Genomic DNA, 26755 nt, shown 5'->3' with positions numbered 1-26755 from the left:
CCATTTTTCAGCACGTTGGCCCTGTGCCATCTCACAGGCTGTGTTTCAAGCCTATCTTTTTCCCTTCTCCTGCTCAGCAACAATATCCACAATGTGTTAGTGTCTCCAACTTTACATAACATCAACACCAGAAGGAAAAATACCAGTAATACCTCATTGCTCTGAACTACCGCAGCAATATTTACACACGTTTCTTCTGATTCTTTTTAATTAAAGCCAGAAATCATGTTATTACATGTAATGAAGGACAATAACACTCAAATATAATCGAACTACAAAAAGTCAACTAGAGTTTCATTCTGATTGCAGCAGGCAAACCATGCAGCGAAGCCTCTGAACAGTACTTTACCAGTGAAGGGAGTGTGAATGTTATTAAGACTTGTTTCATGTGTAGTGAGTCCACATCAAGAAAAATGGCATCCGTTCAAGCAGCCCTCACTCTGTTTAAATTAAGAGAAACTTTTCATGAAAGCTTGAATAAACATTTAGGTTTAAGCAATCAAGAAAACCTGTATCTTCTCATATTTATTAAGTGTAATTTTTAGAGTTATAAAAACCACTGTTACAAATCGTGTATACTGTAAATAAAGGGCAGACTCATCACTGCAGTGTTTTGCCTCTCTGCTGAAGTGAGCGAAACACAACAGGTTCCAACCACTCTTCAACTGAAACTTTCCTTCATCCTTTTCACTTCCATATTTGCTGACATGGAAAGGGATCAATATTTGATAGATTCTGGCAAGCTCATTGTTGCAAACCTGTGTTTTGCAATTAATCCCAGACTGACACCAGCAAATCTGAGTAATTGCTTATGTGCTCATGAATCTTTACTCTGTGAAAATTAAAATCCAACCCAAAACCTCAATAGATGAGAGTGGAAGCATGTATTTTGGAAAATTACTTGGACAGTAGTAAAAATGAAGCATTTCCCCTTTTAGCTGTGCACATTCTAGTTTCATGCATCTATATAGCCCAGACAGACTTGATCTAGAAACAAGCAGTAATGCTGCAGCCTGCTCTTCATTTACCCTACATATAATCAATGAGCTCAGTTTTTGCAACTGTAGGATTATACAGATTTAGGAATAAATACGTATTAAAGCATCCCATACAAGCACAATATCATGAGATGCCCTCTGCTAGTAGAGCTAAAATACGTCCTGCAGGGCTTCAGTCTCGTACCTAAGAAGGTCCATACTGGGATGAGAGATGTCCAAGAGACACACAGATGCTGACAGAAACAGTGTTGGCAGTTGAGCAGGAGGCAAGTTACATCTTTTCAGAACTAATCACATCCTGCCATTCTGCCAACCTGTGTATAATATACAAATGTTTTCTGTAATTACCTACTGTTAGATTTACGTGTGATGCAGTTCCAGGACTGTACAGCACTCTGTTACAAGAATGCTGCTTATGCTATTACGGTTCTTCTCCATCCTTATTTCTAATTAAATCAAGAAACATTTTTCTTACCATCAGTTCTACTCCTTCTTGATGTCATGCACAACTCTCTTTACTTGCCTCTACAGTCTCATCACGTTCCTTTTTTCTGTCCCTCATTTTATCAAGACAGCAGAAAAATGCTATGAAACAGAGGACTGACTGCAAAGGCTCCTGTTTCAACCATTCTGCATTTTTCCTTTTTGGATGTCCATCTTTAACACCAGGCAGCTTCATTCTTCCTTCCAGCCTTTCTCAGCTCCACTCTACATGCCAAAATAATCTTAGGTACCAAACAATTTTAACTGAAAATTTTGGGAGTGCTTATGTGGACTGGCACAGAGGGTGCTCATAAACTTCAGGAATGGGAGTTTGATCCGCAAGTGCACTGGCCGTAAAGGTCAGCTTCTACACAAAGGAACACAAAGCAGATGTGTGAATTAAAGATCAATAGAAGCAGCGATTGTAATGCATGGTGAAATTTTTAAGGCATGCAAAATGAGCTGTATTTCATCCCAAGTATAAATTCTAAAAAGCAAAGTAAAACAAACTAGCTCTTTTAAAAATTATTTTCCAACCATCCCCAAAGTTTAACACAATGGGGAAATTAGTCAGTATGTGGCAGAGCTGAGTGCGGAATGATTTTACTGGGTACAGCCAAACCCCCACAATATTTGTAAACTAATAATAATAACAAAATGCTCTGGAGCAAGCTATTTTGGAAAAAAAAAAAAAAATTCATCTGGATGATTTCAAGATTTTATAAACTGAAAGAAAATGTTTCATTACAAGCTTACTGAACTTTAAAAATGAAAGTTGTTCTGAATGGAAAAATGAACTTTCTGTTTAGAAAATGTAAGAACAGCATGTTTAGATGATTTTGAACCATTTTCCCCAAAGTTTTATTCATTGAGAGTTTTCCTGAAACTGACATTTTTATGCAAACAGTTTTAGTTTCTCAGCATTCTCTAGGGAAAAAAAAATTGTTTCCTTGGAAAACCTCAACAATTTGTAACTAGTTATCTGCTGTACAGCAGTGATAGGCCATTAAAGGCATACATAAAAACAGTCATGGCACCTAAGAGCTTGCAATCTACAAGACGCAGATAAGACTAAATGAATTGGGAGACCCAGAAAATGTGATGAAAGCGTAACCTTTCCCCACTCCCCTCTTGTCTCTCTCTTTCTCCCTCATGCATAATCACAAAAATTCTCTCCTTAAATACAAAGAGATTAATAGGGAGTGCAATTTTGCAGTTTTCCAGAGCTAAGTAGGAATGGTCCCTCATTCCCTTGGCAGAAGAGAGAAGCCTTGGATTTCCCTGTGGGGCACAAATCTCCACCAGTTACAGTCACAGAGAAAATGAGCCCTGAATCTCTGTCAAACAGGTCAAAAATAAACCCCTTCTTTGCCAGCTGCCTTTCTGCTGGAAGGCATACTGAAGAAGGGGCTATGGAAGCTAAGCAATGTGGACAATGAGAGAGTAAACCCTCATGTTCTATGCCAGTTGTTTGTTAAAATGAACTGGTCCTGCTAGCAGTAGGCAAATGAGCCCTTTTTCAGTTCTCTTAATGCTTCACAGCAGACTACTGGACAGTGCTGACTTTCCTAACTGGCTCGACCACTACACTTAAAAATGAAAGATTAAGGAAATAACTGTCTGTGTATCGACTCTTATACATGTACTCAGATTAACTGCTTTAAAAGAATTTGATGAAGCTGTAATAAAAATTAATTTATCCATAGAAAGAAGAACTTCTTGTTCTCCAATGGCAGATTTATGATTTCATGCAGACATGAATGTCCTACAGTTCACCCTTTTTAATAAGTAATCTTTTAAAATACATAAAATATTTGTCCTAATGAAGTAATGGTTTCCTAAGGTTTTGCTTCTTTTCTGTACTGCCTACAGTTTTATGTCTTTGTTGAAATGTGTCACTTCTTAAATTATGATGTTTTTCTTAGTCCACTATATTCTTTTTCTAACCCACACTAAGAAAGCACAATTGTCAGACGTTATGTTTTGAGGGCAAACTGACCTCCAATATATTGTGGATAACATAAATTTCCTATTTTATAGTTTTTCACAACACATTCCTAAACCGAACCCCCTTGGTTGCTTTGTGTCTTGAACTCACCCCACCTAACAACAGCAATCTAAAGAGGCCAAAATTTTCAGCCAAAAATCAAAGTAAAAGGTGAGAGGAGAAGACAAAAAAAAAAAGTACTTCAGCATTAAGGAGTCACTGATAGTTTAGAGTCACGGCCAACTTTAGATAAGGCAGTGTACTGAGACAGCTCAAACAGCTGCTGCAGTTCCAGGACCATCATCTTTGCTGGCTCAAATTTGTCTAAAAACTCTCCAAGAACCTGGGAGTATGGGAAGAGTGAGACAGGAAAGGTTAATGCACCATGATTCTACCCTCTGCTGACTCATCCTGTCAAGAAATACTGAGGATCGTCCAACAGAATACAACAGTATTTCACTGTGACAGATTTTGCTTCTCTTTCTCAAAGACTTTTCTTTCTCCAGTAGAGAGCAGAGAAGGATGTGAGTTACTCCAGGCATCAAAGGAAAGACATTTATTTTGTCCAGATAAGTAAATTGTCTTGTAATCCCATGTGGTATCTGGATAGGAAATATATTATACTTACTAGAAAATTGAGCAACTCCTTTGAATCAAGGATGGATAAACAAACTGACTGAGAGTAAAAGACACTTACCAGAGGCTTAATAATGAGGTACATTCAGGAGCATTCCGTAATTTAAAGACTCATTGTTCTCTAAGCACAACTAACAAAGCTTAGTTTTAGGAAGGGCGTGTGTCCTTTGTCACCAAAGCTTTCACTGCTGTGATAATCTCCATGTCTACAATAATTCCAGTGTATAACATAAATATCTAAATATTTTTCACTTATTTCACACATTGCACTTCAACTGATACCACTAGAAGTTCAGCACATGAAAGAGCAAAATGCCAGGCAGTCTATCAAAGAGGACGAATGGCATCCCGGGATACCTGACTTTGTGATGTGAAAATAGAGAATAGTGTGACACTAATGATGAAGGCCCACAAAAACAAAAACAAACAAAACAACTAACCAAGCAAACAAGTAAAACTGTAACTTTTGCTCTATGCTCCTATATTGATTGGGAGAGTGACCTTTGCTGATTCCCACTGATACTCATTGGTGTCTTCAACAACCTCCTCCACAGCATCCCAACTCCACCTAACTACTTTCAGAAGTCATGCCATGGAAAATGAAATCCTAAGAGAGCACAGTCTGGAACACTGCTGGACAAAAAGCTCTTGTTGCACACTTTGCACAGACTCAACGAACATCATGTGCTGGACTGATTGTGCATGCAATAGGTTCAGATGCTGCTGCCATATTTTGAACCTCTGGAAATTCAAGCTGCTGGGTATTTGGAAAAGCATAATTGCCATGACAATACAGAAGAGTGTGTGCCTTGTATGTTTTTTGTATTTGACTTCACTATATATACAGGATATCCTGTATTATACAGAATGTCTGGCAGTCCTGAAAGAAGAAAATGACATTTCCTCTTGCCACTTACTTTTGCTACTTTTTCCACATTTCAGATTTAACTTTGTCTTATATATCTATTACTTCAAACTAAGTGAAAATTAAGGAGGGATTACTGTCCTCTAAGAATGGCAATTAAATGGATTAAATCAATGCTAAGTACTATTGTTAAATCATTGGCAATTACACATTTCATTTATTTATATATTCTATATCCATAAAATGAAAATATTGGTTTTGTAACACATTTTCTCTGTGAGTCCTCTAAAAATGCTCGAAAGCAACAGATGGCAGTGACTATGCTGAAAAATGATGTTTTGTTGCTGAGAATTTTGTTCTATCAGACAGTGCTATTGTGCTCCATGTACCTGTTGCAGTTTCCATGGAAATAAATAGAAGACACTACTTTAAAGGCAACCTTACTTTACATCTGAGGTAGAATATTACATAACACTGCAATTCTGCCCAAATGCTCTGTCAGTTTTAATGGCACAGATTTGTATTATGTGCACACAGATGAGAAAAAAAATCTAGTTTCATCACACACTTAATTCATATATTGCATACAGTCAGTCTTGAAATTTGTATTGATTTAATATCTTTGAGAGAAGAAATGAACAAGATTCAAAAGATCCATCACAATGCAATTATCTGAAGTTTTTCTTTTAAAATGCATTTATATTTAGTCTCAGATGAAATGATTTTAACTGTAAATTTGCAAATGTCTCAATTATAATACTGTACGGATCTGAGATGTAATAGTCAAAGCTCAACTGTTTTATAAATACATGTAAAATATGGAATTAATATGAAAATCCTACATCATACAACCAAAACAATTTACTATAACAGGTTATGGCAATGACCAGATTATTTTTCCAAACAAGTAGCTAAACCCCATCATGCAATTCTGAACTTTTTCTGACCTTCTGATGGCTACAATTGGGAACAAATGTTCTGCAATGAAAATATTGGTGGCTCTGTGCCTGGAAAATAGTGCTTAAATTAAACAGTTTTTGCTTTAGTAGACAAATCAGGTGCATTGCATGGGAGAGGATATCAATGCAATTTTGCCTTTATATACATCAAGTATAATAAAGAATTTTAAATTTCACTGACTTAGTCTGCACTGCAGCTGAAGTGACTAATGCAGACAGATTTTTTCTCTAGGTGTAAATTAGTTATCCGAGCCACTAATAACAGGGTAAACCTAAGTATGTGTGTACTAAAGGCTAATTACCAAGCCTTTAATGTGAGTTTTACATCCAAAGGCAAACTCAGTATTGCTGGAATTACATAACGTATGGAGCTGAAAAATGTGCCTTGATTGAAGCTAGATAATTTCTATCTGCTGGGAGCTGAAGGGGCATCTTTGGCTACAACGTAACAAACCCTTAAAGGTGAATTGACATTAAGGCAAGCTGATCATTTCCCATGCTCACATCAAGTGTAAATTCAGTTTTTAGTGAGTTAAAGGTGCATTTACCATAACATTTACCAGCCAAGGTTAAGTAACCCAGTGTCATTTGTCTCCACTGAGAAAACGAAGAGAAACAAGTTCCTTCAGCAGGCAGTGCTCCACAAGCAAAGCTAACCAACTTAGACTAGACACTTATCAGTATCACATATTAGTGACTGAGAGAGGGGGATGATGGCGTGCAAGATACCACAGCCTGGATAAAGCTTGCTGTTTAGAGCTCAAAACATCAGTCATTTTCATAGTACTGGTTGCAATCTCATGCTTTTGGAGGTGGGTGGGGGAAGATTGTATAAACACTTTCTATCATTAGATTATGATGGCTGGACAAGCAAAATAGGAATAAGAATGATGTGAAATTCAGTTTTGTCTGTAGTGAAGGATCAACTCCATTTCTCCAGCAAAACCAGAAAGAGGGAAAATATTCCTGGTGCTCACTGCAGTGTAAGCTATCAGAAACTTTAACACTGAAGACTGTACCACATAACTTCAAAGACACTAAGATTGCATGAAATTATGTAATAGTGTCATCTAGTGACTCTTAACATAGTATTATTATCCAGGCGCTGCGACCAGCTACAAGGAAGGCCAGGTCACAGGCTGCTGAGGCAAGCTGTATCCATGTCCAACACTGATACTTGCTTTCCGCTCAGTAAGACTTCATGGGCAGGCTGAATGCCTGCATTAGCATGCAAGTGCTCAATGAGCACACAGCCATCCTTCACTGGATATGTGGAAATCTTCATGGAATGCCAGTCCAAAGCATGGTGCAGGTCCTGTCTTGCGTAAGGAAAGCATCTGTCACAATGCTGCTGAAATGCAGCTCACAAACGTACCACCTAGGGAGACTGCTTTGAACTCAGTTCTCCAAGTAATCTGTAGAACGTTTTGCAAGGTCCTACAGACCACCAGGGAGCCTTGGACAAATTGCCTCTGGTGGAAGCAACTGCTCTTAAAAGTTGGTTACTTGGCTGTTTTCTCTGTTTATGCCATCCCCCTCCTCCCCCCTCCAAATCCTGACCTATAACCAGTCCCTATACCCACTGATTAAACTCTAAACCATTCCTCTTTATTTCTAAACAGACTCACTGAATGGGAGCTAATCCATTCACAATGCTCTTGAGAGCTGAGCCCTTTAGCATGATGTTGAAAGAGACTTTTATTTTGTTCTTGTTTTCATTTTTCTTGTCTGAAAGTCTGCTTCCCACATAAGGAAGCACATAACAAAGACCATTAATAAAAATGAAAAAGCCAAACTAATATATTGGCTTTTTTTTTTTTTTCCTTTTTAGAGTTATGAAGTTCTTCATAAAGTGCAATACTTGCCAAAGAATACAGTTAGAGGCATGAGCATTTTGTTATATTTCCATTATAATTAATTAAACTGTCAGAAGCGTTGTCCAAAGAGCATTCAGCCTGACAAACTTGGAAAATCTGGAAAATGTAATGCAAAGGTGACATTTGTCTGTAATTCCAGTTTGAGTTTACAGGGGTATAACTTGCACTGCAAGAAGGGAAAGGGACAGGGAAGGGGAAGGGAATGGGGAAGGGAAGGGAAGGGAAGGGAAGGGAAGGGAAGGGAAGGGAAGGGAAGGGAAGGGAAGGGAAGGGAAGGGAAGTTTAATGATTGGTCAAGGTTTTTTGTTGCATCTATCCTGAGTTTAAAATCGTGTTTACCCTCTTCCTTTGCTTTACACTTTACAGCTTAAGTAGTTAAAACTTCACACACAAAACATTATGTAAGCTTCCAGAGAACTAAGCAGAACAAGTATTTTCATTGGTTTGATAATGAATCTCTGATTTGGCTATGAAATTAACACTTTAAATTAAGTTTAGTGAAAACATGAACGTCCTCAAGATTTTTTCATTTGAGGTTCACATATATCACACAGCTGAAAGATCTAGGATATCTAATCAGAGACCATTGAAATAAACAGCTCATTTTTTCAACAGAAAGGGCAAATGGAGACACTTTTTTTTTTTCTTTTTCTTTCTTACAGCAGTAACGACTTCAGTTCAGACTAACAAAAGAGCCTGCTCACTGCCCTGGTCTCTGATCTGACTGGCTTCAGGAGCAGCATCTCAAATCTTACATTATGCAGCCTAGTGTGTCACACCTGGGCCCACTGCAATGATGCATCTGCACTAACAATATTGAGAAATCAGCCCTATTGTGCTGTGCATACACCATAGCTCATTCAGAAATAATTCAGCTTGACACCTCATTGCATGAAGTAGATGTGTCCAGCATGAGCAAATGGTATTAGCACCTGATGATCTTTGCTTTTGGTAGTATTATCATCTCACCTCCTTTTGGCAACTGTCTGCAGAACAGAGTTGCAACAAGCACTCTGATGGACATGGACCACTAGCCAAAAAAAAAAAAATAATAATAATTAAAAAAATATAAAAGCCATGTTTAAATTATTGCTTCTGGGACAAGGTTAAAGCAAGCTGAAGGAGTAAAGGGGAAGGGAGAAGTTCCCAGATCTGTGAAGGAGGCTCTTGGCTTGCGTTTAGAAACAAAGTTATAAGCTTTTTTTTTTTTTTCTCCTTTTGGCAAAACAGATTTGGAAATATGTAACAGAAAAGACAAATAAGGAAAAAAAATCTAGCAGCATTTTATCTCAGAAAAACCCCAAACCTACTTTCTGTAATGCTAACAGACAAAGAGTCTGTTGTCCTTCTTTTCCTATGCATGATCCAGAGCTCAGACTTCCTAGGATCCACTGGGCACAGGAATAAGCTCCCACCAGAACCAAACCATCACACCTTGTTCTCTTCAGGAAGAGGAACTCCAAACCCTTCCACCTCTTCAGCAAAACATCTCAGGACAGCTCAGATACTTCATGTTCCTCACTGGCAATGCCCCATGTCATTGCTTTCTCTCCCTGCTTAGAGATAGCTCTTCCTTCTCTTGGCTTTACTTGCCCATTCTTCATTTTCACATACCCTTCTGCTCTCTCAGCTTTCCATCCTAGCTCCATTCTACTTTACAAATGCACATATTCCTTTCTAAAATGTAGTGGCTGTCAGAACAGAGCGAATATTCAGATATCCCAACACTTTCATATGTATATGACTCATTTGAGTGAACGGGGATTTACTGCTCATCTGAAATTCATCCTCTGTAACCTCTCTTTTCCATTATTTCCTTTCTTACACTGAAATGATCATGTGTTATCTTTATGTTCAGACAGGAATAGGTCTCATTTATTTCTGAGGCACATGACTCCAAGGTTCTGAAAAAAGCAAGCAATGAACATATGAGATGGAAAGAGATTCTTGTACAATAGGTCATCTCAGCACTTATTCCACTTCATGAGAATACAGTATAATAACAATGAAGCATGGAATACTTCTGTGTTTGAGCCTGGGGTCCAGTTTTAGATAGGTAACACACTCAATATCGTTGCATTTGGATTTACAAGAACTAGACTGGCATGATTGAATTCCAAACAGCGTTTCTCCTTCATATTTTCACAGAAAAAAAACCTCAAATACATGTAAATGATGCTCAAAGAAATACATTTGATACCTTCATAAAGCCCATTCTGACTTATTTATGTGCTGCAATCAAGTCTCATTTGGTAAAATAATATATAATTAATAACTGACCAACTGAAAAGTCTGCAATGGTACTGTGTAAGCCACCCAAGTAGTTAAATCAATTCCTTTCTGTTTATTTTTGCTATTTGTTTTTCTATCTGAGCTGCCAATTTTCTAACATATTAGAGAAGAAGTAGGAAAGTCTTTTTGATTGATAACAAGCTCGGATTTTTGTGTCAGATCAGTAGAGATTTTTTCAAAGTAGGAATTCTGTATGTTGCTCTTGCATTCTTAGACAATTATTCTACAAAAAATATTTAAATGCTCTTTTTTTAGCTGCTTTGACAAGAACACCAAAACAGTTCACATCACCCTTGACCCGCAGGGTGTACATCATCTTGTCAACATATAAACAAACACATGATGGGCTGTATTTTAATAGATTCTGTAAATATCAAGATCCAATTTATCAAAAGGTTTGCCAAAGAGACAGCTGTGGGGGTTGTGGTGTATGGCTGCATTCAGTGCTGTTGCAATAGCATCACTGCATGAAAATTGAGAGCTACTGTTGCTCATACTTCCACATGATTATTTCTTTGGAGCACTGGGTTAAGCTGCAGTCTGTATATGCCAATTCATGTGTAAGGGAAATATGCAGACTTCCGGGCAGAAGCCACATGGCTGGCTTTTATAATAATCCCTCTCCTCTCTCCCCATCTTTATCAGACAATTCCTCTGATGTGCTGCACTCTGTCAGAAAAGGAGGCTGAGAGGAATTTATAAGCACAGAAACTCTTACTTAGGAGACTGAACAGAGCTCCATTTTGATAAGGTTTACACAGACACTGTTACTTTTCTTGGTTGGCTTCATAGCTTCATGGATTTTAAAGCCAGGAGTGATCCCTTTATTGTCTACTCCAGACTATGCTTCATAAGCCATTAAATTTCATCCAAGAAAATGCACAAAAGGGAAAGGACCGGTGTCCATGGGTATCTGCTACCCTCAATAGTGGAGGCTTGCTAGAGCAAGAATTGATGAGTCAGCCCCATCTGAAGCTGCAGAGATTATGACAAACCTATAGAGGTGAATGGCAGCCAGCACAGAGCACAAATACACACACAGTGTAATAAAAGATGACTCTTCCCACCACATCTCAAACCACTGTCACTGGTCCAACCTCTGTGGGCAGTCCCAGGCCTCACTGAAAAGCGCAGAGAAAACAGAGTATACCTGGTCACCTGAAGGAAGAAATTCCCAGTAACCACCCACTGAAGACAAACACAATGAGATCTGGTTGTACTACTCATGCAAAGCTCAGACAGGGAGATGCAGCAGTCTTACTCTCCTCTTCAGTGGCCTAGGAGGTAAAGCAAAAGTTCAGAGCTGCACAGGCTGTGAAGGCAAAGGCTCTGGTCACCCAGCGTAGAGCACAGAGCTCTGAAAGATACACATAACAACATTTTATAGCCAAAGCATGGTACCTGCCTCTTCTGCCATTTTTTTCTATGTATAAGCAAGCACTCAAAGTCACAAATAAGACATTAACAGAGTACATTAAACCCCATTAAGCTCCATCCAGTGGTGTTCTCCCAGAAGTTGACTGCCTCCACAGCCACCTCGTACTCTCCTGGGTTTTCCCACAGTTATCTGGTTGTGGTCTCTAGACACAATGCAGCTCTTCAAAGATATTTCAGTGACACAATACTACCCATTTTTAACAATTTACGGCTGCCATGACCCTTCTGCTGGTGAGCTAAAAAGCCACAGTGTTCACTGGAGAGCTCAAAGACATGCTCCTCTACTCATGAACAAGGAGAAAGTCTCTCTCCTTCACCCTGGTGCCTTTCCAACAGACTCCACTAGGATGCAGAATGTGAAGCACTGACATATGGATTTAAAATATCCGCAGTCTTTGAAACTTCTGCCATTTTGTTTTGCCAGAATGGGGAGTAGCCTTGTTGTCTTTTTATTCATTTGCAAGTACAATCACCATGAAAGATATAACGAAATATATATGTGTCAGTAAGAAATACATGCAGGTATATAATTTTTAAAAATTGCACATTCTGGTATCACATTGTGAGGTTCAGACCAGACAGCTCCAAAAACTGCTGCTCACCTAATCTTTCTGCTGCTTCTTGCTGGACTGTGGTACAAGCCTGCAAGCTGACATCAGGTTCTGATACTGGAACACACTCCATTAATGGAATAGAGGATTGGGATTACATTGTTGGGTGAGCTTACAGCATGCAAGTCTCCACTGATAATATTTATTGCTGTCAAGAACACAAGAGAGAGATTTTGTTTGTTTGTTTGTTTGCTTAAATAGCAAAGTTACTAGGATTTTTCATGTCAGAAAATAATAAGGAATTATGAAACTGACTTAGCTGGTGTATATGTACATAGTTGCCCTATTATGAAAGTATGAGACCTCACTCAGTACTTGTAATTGCACTGTCTGCTTAGGGTTTATCTGGAACCAGTAAGAAGTCCTGTCACTAGTATGGTCAGTCTAAACTTCCTACAGGTGAACTAAGTGGAAGACTATCTCATCTTTAAGTCTTCAGAAAATTCAGGAAGCTGCTGGTCAAGTAGACATGCAGTTTTCCCAGCTAGAACAGGATAAAGCTGTGCTGGAGGGCACTGAGATCCAGCTCTCACAACAAACACTGGCTAGCACCACTAGCACTAGAGAATTACGCTGTGTTAGCAGACATCTCCCACAAGGCTGGAAGTCCAGTTCAGGCTTGCACCTGATCAACTTAGCCCAGAGAGATAGCAAGATTGTGCCCATTTGTGCCTGACCATGGTCTATCCTTACTGTGGTATCATATTTCCTACTGCAGTTCTAAATACACTTAGGCAAAAGATCTCCAAGAATACCTTTTCATGCTCAAAAATGTTCACAAGATATCTTTTGTAGTACTTGAAAGTTTGATACCTTAAACTATGTAAAATATTTAAATGAATCAACAAGAGAGCGAGAAAAACCCAGAGCAGAAAACCATGAGAAGACAGGAGGAAAACAACTAACCCTGAATACTGCCATTTCTTAATAGTTTGCTTTGACTTTCTGTGGGATATCCATAGCTTGCCTTCAGAAAAGCAGATCAGAAAGTAGTCAGCACTCCAATGCTCATGAGACAAATCTATCCTGCCTTATGAGAGAGCACTGAAAGTACCTGTAATCTCTGAGAACAAAGAGAAAAGAGACAGTAATCTCCAGCAAGAGTCACGTCTGAGAGAGTCCAGGCTCCATCTTCAAATTAATTGGCACTTTATTGCCTAGCCATCCTGCTCTCCATCATCTTCTTCAAACACACTGTTTTAGCAGTGTGCATCTGACTGATGCCCCAATTTTCCCTATGATCTAAAATTCTGCTTTTTCTGCTCCATAGATATATGAATTTGCTGAGGAGAAGCAGAAGTCTAGCACTCCTATTTCTATGGTTTGACCATCAAAGACAATGAAGGAGGGAGAAATTCAGTCTTTCTGTCTATGCCAGTCTGATCGTTGAGTGCTTCATGACTAAGTCTTTCCCACACAGGAATTTCTCAATACTAATACTTTTAGAGATTTACCATATAAATATCAAGTTTCAATGGCTGTCTGTAGCCACATCTAAATAAATAAATGAATTGAATTACCTGCCAAATATAAAGAATGTACATTCAGACCAGCTTTCCCTGTGAAATTTTTTTCACACTTTATATAGGAATACATCTAGAACTAGAGATGAATGACCTCAACAGAAAGCTTACTGCTAATGCTCACATAAATTAAGTCACCTTCTACACAAAAAGGAAAAGCCAGAACGTTTATCTTCTTTGTAGAAATTAATAAGACAAATGCAAATACTTCTTTTAAAAAACACAAAAAAATTTTAACATACGATTTTCACTTTAGTAACAGAAGTAAAAATAATTAAAAAATGATAGCACTATCAAACAAAAGTGAGAAAAAGTGGGAAAAAAAAAAAAAGAGTGAGAGGAACACCATGGTGGTCTGTAGCTTCACTGGGCTGGATCTATTCATAAATTATTGCCAGGAAATGGATTAATGGTTTAACAGTGTAGCCAGCAATTTTCTTCATGGGTACAGCAATAAGTTTAAATTCTTGATGCTTGCCATCCCTCAAAACAGATAACGTGAAGGTGAAATGTGACAGAGAAAGGAGCGTTTTTCCTGAATTTTTCATCCACAAGTAGCGGGTGTGGATGTAGTATGGAAGCTGTGTGCTACTCAGCTCTGGAGAGGGCAGGAGGCATTGCTTGTACCTCTTCATCACCTATCATGACTTCTTGTTGTGATTGACTGAGTCCTGAGAGGCTATTTCTGCTCAGAAACACAGGCACATGCAGGCGGTAGAGTGGGAGTAAACAGCATAATGTACAGTCAAAGGATGTTTGAGATTTCAGATAATATGGAAGAAATAGAGGCTCCAAAGGAAGGATAAGCCATGAAGACCCAACTAAGACCTTAAAGTAATCCAACAAGGCAGTTATATCTCTGAAAAGACACCATCTGATTTGGCTTAGCAGCAAGCATTGAAAATGTACATAAAAGTAAGGGAAAATTCTGCTTCACACGATGAGGTTAAATTCCTGCAGTACTAATGCCTCTGGGATACATCATTTTTGGATAATTAGGGCATAAAAATTAACATTTGATTAAATAAACAAGAAAACACAAAGGTTAAGAAAAGAGACAAACAAATGTGGTTACTGGAGGAAAGGGAGGCTGTAGACCTCAGCCTGACCCACAGCCATCTTTTGTGGGGAATGGCAGACCCCAAGGTCAAATGGCTGTTTAGCCAGAGTTACTGTCTGAGCCCACCCAGGCTCAGATATATGGCCTCCTCTAATGCGACAGTGTATGGCTAAGACAGCCCTGAGCACAGGCCATGTGATTGCTGCCGGAGAACTCTTGCTGCTAGAAATTCACCAGACCTCTGGGCAGGGGATACAGTGGACACCATCCTGCACAAACAAGGGAAGCAAATTAATATTCTTAAAAGGCTACCTCTTCTCCCAGGCGCACCACTGGGATTGTGGCTCCATCAGAAAAGGAAAGAGAATGAAATTCAAATCAGAAAACTTTGATGCAAAGATCTGAACAACAGTACTGTACCCGTTATTTTCCTTAAGATGTCAGTGATTATTAATGTGTGCTCTGTGGAAATGCTGATGCTCATCTTCACTTTGATTTTCATTGTAATTGCATAAGAAACAAAGCTTCCTATACTCTTTTTCTGATCTTTAAATATGCTTGAAGGTTGATAGCAAGCTAAATTCTTCTGTGTTAGGCCATGAAAAACAGGAGGAGTCCAGTCCAATGAAAAACTTCGGTCACAACACAAAAATGAGACCTCTAGTTTCTCAGTAAGGACTTCTCTCTGGTGAAATGCCAGAGCCAGCCAATCTGTAGGTCTGGGAGCAAGGAAAGCTGGGAAGAAGAACACTGCTGAAAGCATAGCTGAGGTCTTGGACTGCTGCACTGTACCAGCTCCTCCAAAAGGCTGCAGCAGCATTAAGTGAAATTTGTAATTTTCATGTAACTTTTTGTGTATTTAAGAAGGCAATTTACTAACCTGCAACCTGTACTTTCTTTTTCCATGAAAATAGTAATCTCACTAAAAAGCCAGCTTTTTTCCTGTGACCTATCCATTTTGATTAAGTATTCTCATTATGTATTTGCTCTACTTTAAAAAAAAAAAAAAAAAAAAAAAAAGGAAAAAAAAAAAGCATTAAATGTTAGTATTTTTTCTTGAATTTTACCAGTGTATGCCATCTAGAGGCACATAACCAATCTATCCAGCTGTTTTCCTACTGTGAAATGAAGAATAGTCCTGCATCATGGAATCAAATAATTGAAAAAAATAAAATACTCTGCCATGAAAAGTCAAATTCTTCTCAGAATGTTTGCTCTGAAAGACAAGGTATCTTTTGGTCTTTTCACCACTTTCAAGAAAGAAATAAAACCATACTCATAAAAGAAAAACACTTTTCTTCTAGGAATGCAGAAACCAGAGGTTCCATTTTTGACTAGCTTAAATTCCATTCCAAAGTTAGATCACTTGACAGCAACACACAGAAGGTTTTGTGAGGCTGCTTCACTGCCATCTGCTAATTCTGCACACAGTTTTTTTAGCAGTCAAGCACAAGATGTAGTCAAGATGCAAAAATTGTTGCTTTTAGGAAGCCTACCTGGTAGAGCTAAAGAAGCCCTCGCCTACCTTTGTATGGAATGGAAAAGTGTAATAGCAAATACATGAGTTGAATGGGCACAGGCAAGGTGGTTTAAATTAAAGTAAGTGGCAATGCTTAGCAGTGTGAAAAAAATTAGTCTGTATGTCTAGTTCCATCATATATATGTGAATGTATATGCATAAAGGATTTCATCACAGCGTGCAGAGTTCAATTCAAGCTAAAACATGGCCAATGAGAAGAACCTCTCCTCCAGCATGCTATTCAAAATAACCAGGCACAATCTGAACTCCTGTCAGTATTATAATTTGCTTTCCTTAATGCTGCTCCAGCAAGGATGCTTCAGAACCCTGTGACAGCTGAACAATTTTTGTTCTCCCAGGAAGTAGCGCTGAGTATGAAGAAGCCATTTCATTCAGCAGGCAGCTGGAATGGTCTGCCCAGGGCAGTGGTGGAGTCACCGACCATTGAGGTGCTCAAGAAACATTTAGATGCTTTTCTGAGGGACATGGTTTAGTTGGAAATGTTGGTGACAGGAGGATGGTTGGACTGCAAGATTTTAGACCAACCTTGGTGATTGATTCTATGATTCTAAAAATTCAGTACAGAATTCATTCAGGTATTACAGAGCCAAAGCTTACAAGCAGTAATAGTAATTCAAGCAGTAGGTGCTCTCTATTGGGCCACCTAAAGCAGTATGCTACAGTGGTATCTCCCTGGAGTAACAAGTTTAGCATTCACTGGATGAAGGTGTTGGAAACAGCTGTAGTAAGAAAGCTTCAGATAGCCTCAGCTAGAGGCTGTGATCTATCCACAATCAAAGAATGACTTCTTTCCTTTTTTAATGCCACTTCAGAGTTGTCTGTGATGCTGTGCTAAACTTGGAGAGCAGACCCCAGCAACACAGAGACAACCTATGATTGCCTCAAAAACAACGTGCTTCCGAATTCAAAATTAAGGCATGTAAAAACACCAAGACAAGCTTTACCTTTACTGCAACTGACCAGACCTAAATTTAGCTGACCAGTATCACAGCTCGCTCCACCGCTCATCACTGCTTTGAGAAACAGTATCACAAAATGTACATACAGCATAGAGTAGGCATCTTCTGATGTTTGTCACATTGAAGGTGAACAAATATTTCTGTCCACAGTTCTCACTGCGGTCTTGCTGGTCAACACAACATGAGTTAATACAAAACCAAGAAAATATCTGTAGCCCAGTAAAACTGCACATCTCCAATGGGAAATTAAGAAGTGACCAAATAGTAACTGATATTCCAAAGTCTAACAAATAAACAATGATAAAAAACAACTATGGAACTCCAGCTCATTTTTCTGAGTAATTGGGGATCTGACTCATCTGCTTTTACTGGAGCAACAGAAGTGGGGGCAGAATTCAAGACAACTTAAGACTGAGAAACAGAAAAGAATTTTGAAAAGACAAAATTTTGTTTTTTGTTGGTTTTCTTGTTTGTTTGTTTTTTTTTACTTTCTATTGTAACTGCTTGTAAAATAGTGTGCTAACTATAACATCAGTCACCAAACCCTCCTGCTATTAAAATTTCTCTTGATAGCTTGACAAAAGCTAATTCCGTGCTCTCCATAGTGACTGCTGACATGACACTGGGCAGTAAGTAGAAGAAATAAACAATTTTTTAAAAAGCACTGATCTTTACACAAGCGGAAGATTGGCCTAGGTAACAGCCATGAATCCTACCTTTGCATACTTAATTTGCTTTACACGTGACATTTTACTTAATATAAGATTATTATTCTTGTTTTTATTGTTACTGTTACTATTATTATTGTTATTAGGATTGTAATGAATACTGAACATTCATTCACATCCAAACACAGGGTTCTCTTTCAGGTATGGCATGAAGAACAGAGCCTTCCTGAGGCATCTGTTTCAGTAGGAGTATTCATACTTCTGATAAAATCACTTTTCTCAACTTGATAGTTTCATGGATAAAATCAAACCACTATCAGAAATGATCTGAAATTACTACCTTTATTTGCTTACGCAAAACACACCAGGTTGAATTGCTGTGAAGATATTGAATAGTTTATGTACACCTTGATAAATCCATGAAACATGTATGTAATACAGTACGAGCAATAAATGTACGAGTTACAGATTTCTTACAAGATACAAAAAAACCATTATTGATGCTAAAAATTATTCAACTAAATAAAACGTATCACTACATAGTTATTAGCAACGCAATCCTTTCTTTCTTCACAGTGAAACACTATTCTGAAGTCAAATTAAAACATTCATTCAAAGGTTAAGCTAACCGTTAAGCTAACTGTGCCCTACTGTTGTTGCATGTACAGTAGCAGACAAACATGCAGATGCCTCTGTGCCTCTGAAAGAATGGTCGGCCTATCTTGGAAAAAAATGATTTAGAACTGTGATCAAAATGATACTGTGTTATTCACTCATGCCTGAAGACCCCATTAAATCAAAGTTCCTGACAGCATCAATGGCTATCTTGTCCAAGCAAGGGCTGATTAACAACTGCAGGATACCAGCCCTGGAAGCTTACAATCTGCATGAGGCTTGGCACAAATTAGCTCATTGTGGTTCCAGCTGAAACACATGTACAGTGGCAAAAATAATCTTTATTCACCAGCATTTTGAGCTTTAGCATTTGGAGGTTTTCACCGTGTGCATATTGCTCACTTTCACACAGGTAGAAATAGCTGTCATTTTGTGGTTGGTAGCTAGCACTTTGTGGTTTTATTGTATTTGTTTTAATATAGGAAAACTTCTACAGTGTATTTGCTTTGTGACACAATGTCTTTATAATGTCTTGCAGAAATAATTGACCCAAATGAAGTTACTATACACTATATCTATTGGTTAATTAGAACTTTTAGATGCAACAAATAAAACACAGTATTGACTTTTAAATCTTCAATCAAATAAATATTTACAGCTGCAATTTGCCAAAATTATTTACCTTTCAATAATGGATCGCAAAGAGAATACACACTGCAGATTCAAATGAATGTCTTGACTATCAGCAAGCAAATTACAAACAATAGGGCAAGAAAAATCAACACAAAAAAACACTTTCAGGCTATTGCTGCCATCTATAAAGAGCTGGTGTAGTTTTCCTTTAAAGATGTGTGATCTTCTACATCAGTAGACTTCTTGCAATGCATAATTGACCTTGAGATGGAGAATAACATAGCAGTGGAGTGGCTTTTCTTTTAGAGAACAATGAGTATAGATATTAGAGGACATGCCTGTTGTCAATGATCACTGCTGAAATCTGCCTATACCACACTGGGATAATCAATTTTGTAAATGATTGCAATAATCAAGGAAATTGCCTAATTTATAAATCCTGGCATACAGCATTTTAATGGATTCCTACATTTTAATGCTGATGCTTTCAAAGCCAAATGAATTGTTGTCCAAGCTGTCACTGCACAAAATGATAAAAACATCCAGTCTTGTGGGTAACAACATCTCATGGATATTCAGAACATCAAGTACTTAATCACTCATTAGTGAATTCTGTGATAGTTCTCAGTAGCAAAATAACATCAGAAGGCCACTGTTTCCATGTGAAAAAGCCTTCCCTGGAACAGTCCAGTACTAGTGAGCCCACACATTTAAAAAATTCCTAGTCCTCTCTGCCCAGATAAGATAGCAAGCCATTTTATTTTTATTCTTATTTCTTTTCCCCTGTGCATGAAATAATCTTGTTTCTTTAATTCAGAGGCAGGTCCAACAACTTTCTGATCATTAATCACATAAACCACTAGTGCAGAAGAATAAAAAATGAAGAGCTCCATGCTGCAGCTGTTATTGGGGGGTAATTCTCCCTAATCTGTACTCAGGCTTGCACTCCATACTTAAACGAGTTCCAGAAATGTAGTTATACACAGATTGCTATTCTCGGTAAACCTAAAGCAATTGATTTCAGCCAATAGTGGGCTGCCAGTACTTTACTTACTGCTCAATCTCACTAACCTGACATTTATGGTGTACTGATTGGCCTCTGTCAGTGGAGGTGGTTGTAAATTCACTTTGAAAAGCTTTGTGTTAACAGCCTTCAACCAGGCTCTGAGACGAGTACGAGCAGGCAAGCTGACAATTGCTCGACCTCCTGCCCTTATTACAGTGAGTAAATCAGGCTTTGAGCCATTAGGCTGGAGCCTGAGGCCTACACAAAAAGGATTGACATGACTAAAGGTCAACCTCTGTCACACATGTGTAACAATTTGGATAATGGAATTCTGTAACTTATCTGAAAAAAAGGTGCCAAACACATAGGAGGAACGCACATGCTAGGCTGAATTTTACAGTTTTTATGTTAAGCAGACATATAAAGTCTGAGCATCACACTGAGCATCATCTGCACGTTAAAGTCAGCGCATGTTCCATGACATGCAACCTGGGCAAACAGAACATATGAAGTGGCTGAGGCAGTTCTGAAAAATATTGAGCAGCATCTCCACGCAGAAAAGTGCTGGATGCAGTTTTGGCTTATCAAATCCATTTCCTACATGTATTGCAATATATTTTTGGATGTCTGTATATCTCATTAAAACAGTGCATTTTTCACCCATATTCAATCAAAAGTCAGTAGAAATAATTCACTGCTAATGTTACTGTAAATTAAGAGTAATTTCTTGCTTTATAAAGGTGGATTTTATCCAACAATGGAAATTTTGTAACAAAGAGGAGAGGGAAGGGAAGGGAAAATGTTTCCAGAATTTGGGTGATTGGATCACTTCTGAACAAGACAGAAAGCAGTCAATTAAAGACAGAAATGAGCTTTTATATTTACTTGTGTTCTGTTGTCAGCACTTAATGTGCATTACACACTATAACTGCCAAGGTGACAGTATATGCTATGGAAAAACAGCCACTGCACAATCTCACAATTTGGATCATATGGACAATATGGCATTTGCTGTTGTTTTTTGGTATTGCCCTCAGAATTTTCATTTTCTGTAACAGAGTTGAGATTCTGCAACAGTATGCAACTGCCCTCCAAATTTTATTGGAAAATTTCTTTCATTAAGTAGGAAGTCAAATGAGATTTGTTTTTTTCTTGCACATGCTCCTAGGGATACATATTTGCTCTGGCATACAACGAACACCTTGTTTTACATGGAATAAATATGTTGAAGATACTGAGTTATATAAAGATAAGGTGTCTTATCAAGCATGCAAGGTTTCTAAAGGAAAAGGGTTTTCATTTAGTTTTCCTAAGAAATAGAATTATCAAATACAAACTAGCTTTTGTGTCTGGGATCAAAATAACTTTAGATTGACTCTATAACTTACCAAAAAAAAAAATGGAAATGCATGATATTAAGTGATACAGAAATATTAATGTGGGCAAGTTGCTTTATAGCAACTTAGTGTGATTTTCTTCTAAGGCACCTAAATGAAAGAAGCAGCTATGCTGAAGTTGCTCTAATAACATTTGGCCCAGTAAGGTACTGAATAAAACACTGGGGAGATTTCCAGTAGGCAGTATGTGAATTCAAAATCTGCATAAATGTAAAAATTAATGTGATCTGTAACAGAAAATAAATGCAAAACAACAGAAAAAAAAAAAACCACAGAAAAGCAAAACAAAACATCAAGAGAATGGCAGCAGCTGTTAATTTGCACAATTTAAGATATAATAGTAGTATCAGCAAGTTTTTTTTTAAGCTAGAATTATTTGAATTTCATGAACATGACATATTTCAAACAGGGCTGACAAGCAGTCTAGAATACTAGATGATGGATTACTGAGAAACATAATTTTCACTTTATAATAGAACTATGGCATGCACATAATTCTATCCCCTAGTGCTTTGCTGTAGCAGTGAATTTAGCCCGAAACTACAGCTTTGAGAATTTAAATACAAATCTATCAACATAACTGGAATGAGTCCTCCACTGAAAAGGTAGGGATTCTCTCTGCAGATTAATCAGGACAGAAGTGGAAGGTACCACCACATGGACTCTGGCCAGCACGTGTCCCAGCAAAATGCACATTACAGGTCTGGGTGCAGCCAAAGGCAGTGATTTCTTTGACTTCAGTTGAGGCACAAGAACTGCTGAGTTCTTTATTAACAGGACACATGCACCAATGAACATCACATTGTATGTATATTTTGCACATTAATGCAAAAAAAAAAAAAGAAAAAAAGAAAAAAAAAAAGAGATAGCAAATTAAAAAAATAAATATTAAAAAAAAAGAATTGTAACTAAGTCAAGCTAAAATAAACTGAAATAATGTATCTGATGCTGCTAGGCTATTCCAAGGAAAAGACTACTTCATCTCCAGTGAATAGAAAAACAAGCAAGACAGCAAAATGTTTATTGGGCAAATTAAGAAAAGGAAACGGTAAGGTTCCATTCTTTGATATGTCTGTCAGTAAAACTTTTTTCCTTTAAGCTGTATTCACGGGGGGAATTTATGATTTAACTATTTCCAGAACTCACAGTTGAAAGATTTGAGCCTGAAAAACTTTGGGTACTAAAATGCTCATGCCTTTTAAACCTCACATTTTATTCTATTAGAATGTTAAGTGTATATCATATACATTCCTTAAGTCTACTCTTATTAAATTTTGATGTTAAACAGAAAGGGGAAACCATGCGCAACTAGATTAATTTATCTCCAGGGAATAAGGACACATTAATAATTGAGATAATGTTTTCATATATGTTGGAATCAAGTTTGCCTTTTCAGTTCTTTATTAGAAAACACATTAGGGGAAAATTATCTCATTCTCATCAGTAGGACTTAATTGCTGAGAAAGTCTCTGTTTTCTTTGTAATAACAAAAGGATTGTTCTCATTACTTCAAAATGAAAAAAAAATCCAAAATATTATCAAGCAGTGCTGGAATAAATGTCTGTATTACTAAAGAGAGTGTTTATTTAATACACCCAGTCCCGTTTTTGTTTTAAACAAATCAGAGTTTATTGTATTTTTATAAAATACAAGCAAACTCTGGATATGATAGAAGAGGGCCAAAGGGGAAAAAAGAGCTACAACTGAAAATGACTAATATTTTTGGCTTTCTGAGGGGCAGATCTTTTTGTAAGTTATAAAAAATCATCTTGGCTGATTGCTAGAGAACTCAATAATTTCCCATGAACACCCATAGGTGTCAAGGCCTTTTGTGAGGTAATGGAATGGTATGTAATTCACCCTGAGTCGCCGTACATTATGCGATATGGATTACATACAAAGCAAACACTGACTGCATGGTGGGAACACTTGCGCAGACAGACTAAAGCATATTTCCATAGTGTTGAACTATACATCAAATGCAGTGTTTTCTTGATGTTTCCCACAACAAAGAGAACTGAAAAAAATAAAAAGAAAAAGCCGCCAGATTAGTAACTGTGCTTGAAAATCTTTGTGATTCTATTTATCTGGGGTACATTGAAAACAGAGCTGTAAATGAAAACAACTACGTATCAACTTTACTTTGGAATGCAGAGACAAAGAAAAATATATTAGAAAGACATTTGCAATACTAAGAAAGATAATTTATCTTCATGAGGTCCATCAAGACCTAATGCTGAACAACAGATCGGTAGGCATACTGCTATTTGTAGCCATCTTGAACAGATTCATGGAGAAGAATTTACTGCAGTCACAGCTTAAAGAGGGACGACAGTAAGAAACTCCTTTAACACTTCCAGTCACTTAATCCACGCTCTCATACCATATAGACTAAAAGAATACAGACTACTCAGATGCATACTTTCTATTGCTTTTATTTATTTTCATAGCTCAGCTTTGTAAACCCCCACACACCTTCTGCCAACTTTATTTAGCTATGTGGGTTTTTTTACTTAAACATTAGTTCTCTGATAGGTAAAACATACTGAATTGAAAGTCAAAATAAATAAAAAATGGCCAAAGCTTTATGTTTAGCTAATTCTTGGGGTATGTTATTCTTTGCTAACAATTTCTGGCATTAGCAAAAATAATCTGAGCTGCCCATGATACTTCCCCTCTAAAAAACTAAATTGAGTACTTATTTTGAAGATAAATCACTAAAAATACACATACGCACTCATTTTTGCTAGCCAGCAGGAAATCTGTGTTGTCTGTTAAGAACAGAAGACCAAACCCATGCAAAAACTCAGCTGACACTCTTTGGTGGCCTGAGTCTGGAAATCTTATTTTTTCTCGAGATCTTTTTCTTCTCTGCTTTTGGCAATTTCCCACAGACACATCCCACACCCCATCCCAACTCCTTCCTTGATTGCTTTCAACAATTTTTAAGTTAACCTGAAATCAGTCGATTTTTGCCTGTTAAAAAAAGACCAGTATTTGTAACTTAACTGGCATAACATTGATTCATATGGAATTAATCTAATTTTTAATGGATTATGTTAATAGTGAGAATTAATGTGCAATTCCCTAACTCCATTTATTTCACTAAATTTCAATAGTTTATGTAAGCCAATGATCTGACAAGTTTGCTTTATTATTTAGCATTCTCATAAGCAAAGTAGTTTAAACCAGGTTGAACATTATAAACCTTCAAAGTCATTATAAAATTATATTAAAAAAAAAAAAAAAAAAAAGATTGACAACTTATCTTATAATGCTCTCGTTGTAGCAATCGGGCTTTGTCAGAAACAGATGTAAGCCTGATTTAATAGCACCTGATATAACAGAGGAATACCACCTCTACAGAAAGCAGCAAAAAACTCCCAATCATTTCAAGCCACACAGTATTTCATGGAGTAGGACACCTTTAGGTGTGCACCAGGATAGATCTTTTACACTTTAATATGAAACATTCTCTTTTCCCACAATGACTCATTTGAGCAAATACTTCAAGGCAAACCCCTCATGTGTTATTACTATTTCTCTGCACAGAGAAATTTCATAGGAGGTCCAGCTAATGGAAACAGGTCATGTTTGCCAGGTAGCATGAAAAACAGAACAAAAGAATGAAAAGAAATGGTTTCCAGTCCCAAAGAACTGACCAGCTAAATATGCACGTTTTCCATGAGTGAGTTCTATACTAAGCATATCAGCTTCACAACATCAACTATATTTGAGAATCCATTCCCTTTCACTTGCATCACCCTGAAGACAATAAAAGGGTTCCTGCTATCTTTGGGATTTCTTGTCAAGTGCCTCACCAGGAAGCATGTGCCCTGATTTCCTGAAGATTCTGATTTGGTCTAGGTGGGCAAACACCACCTTTACACCTGTAGGCACACTCCTACTACCTCTTCGTGGCAGTTGGTCTGACAGTGCTACTGTGGCTATGGTGAACTTGACTAAGAAATAACTCCTGCCAGGACAAAGTAAAGAACTGATGGCAAAAGACCAGGTAGACAGGAGGCCACTCTTAGAAATTATAGAAGTATTGATACACACAAGGACTGCACTTGTTCCCTATTATCTGTGAGGCCTGCATATAAAAAATCATCTCTTCTTCCTAAGTTAATCATAGGACATTGTTACCATCCATGCACAAACTACACTTCAGCATGGAATCCAGCACTCCATGGGACACTGCATGCAGGGTTGTGACCAGTAAAGGCCATGCATGTCCCTTTGCAGTCAAGGAACACAAAGGAGGGTATATGAGCTCTTCTGCCAAACCACAGCAGATTATTTAGCGTTCATCATGAAACAAACCAATCCACCGCAACCTGAACACAGCAGCTATCACTGTTTCTCTCTCTACGATGGTGACAAACAGAAATGCACGCAAGTGTCAGAAGCATCTCTAGGGGAACCTGTGGTCAGTGCAGGGCTGCAGGAGGACTGAGCTGTGAGCAAGAAGTCGTGCCTGGAAGTGCAGCAGCTCCATGCACTGCCCGCAGGCTGTGTCAGGGCACAGCACATGTCCTCCCCACACACCCAGGTGACACACACAACCGGGACAGTGGCCCAGCAGCTCCGGCAGCTCCTGCCTCTCAGATCAGAATTCCAGAACCGCTGTGTGCTGCAATCCCTGCTATAGCTCTGTGCTCTGTGCAACAGTACCTGCCCCAACCAGCTCTGCAATGTGTGCTCTGAGGTGCCTGTGGTTTTCTGGGTGCCCTCAGTGGGTCAAGGCTTTTGGCTACATTTCCAAACCCGCTGGGTTAGCTGACTTACATTGTTGATCTGTTTTCTTCTGCTTTCACTCTGTAAAACTACGATTACACTCAACGTCTGTTTCCAAACAGCCAGCTCTGACAAGGAACAAAGGCAGCGACTTACTTCCCAGAGGTGCTGAGTGTTCCTGACGGCTCCCGCTTGGACCTTCTCCGGCAGCAGCAGGACGCCCTGGAAGGGCCCGATCCAGGTGCCCTGCTGGATGCGCTGCGCAGCGCAGATGCCGTAGGCCAGGCCAGGCACGGTGCTGGTGCAGAGGCAGACCTCACGAGGAAGGTCCCGCAGCCATTCAGGGATCTCGGGCGGCGGGGCGGCTGCGGCCGCGCTGCTTGTGCCCACCAAGCGCCGCAAGGAGTGCAGTGGGCCATGCATGGGGCACTCGCCGTTGCGGTTGTCGGCACACATGTCGCATCCTGGG

General features: G+C 38.4%; 1 protein-coding gene across 1 annotated transcript in view; it reads right to left on the bottom strand.

Moving 5' to 3' along the window:
* Positions 1–26755, bottom strand: part of PRDM6 (PR/SET domain 6) — a 73167-nt gene that overhangs the window by 37450 nt on the left and 8962 nt on the right. Inside the window, exon 3 of the mRNA XM_042874352.1 lies at positions 26443–26750. Within this exon, the coding sequence (XP_042730286.1) occupies positions 26443–26750 (308 nt within the window). The remainder of the gene's footprint in view (positions 1–26442; positions 26751–26755) is intronic.

This window comes from Lagopus leucura, unplaced genomic scaffold, assembly GCF_019238085.1.
Source record: "Lagopus leucura isolate 7727_CA_CO unplaced genomic scaffold, USGS_WTPT01 Super-Scaffold_54, whole genome shotgun sequence".
Lineage (NCBI taxonomy): Eukaryota > Metazoa > Chordata > Aves > Galliformes > Phasianidae > Lagopus > Lagopus leucura.
Note: the sequence above shows the minus strand (reverse complement) of the source record. Positions and strands in the feature narration are given on the sequence as shown.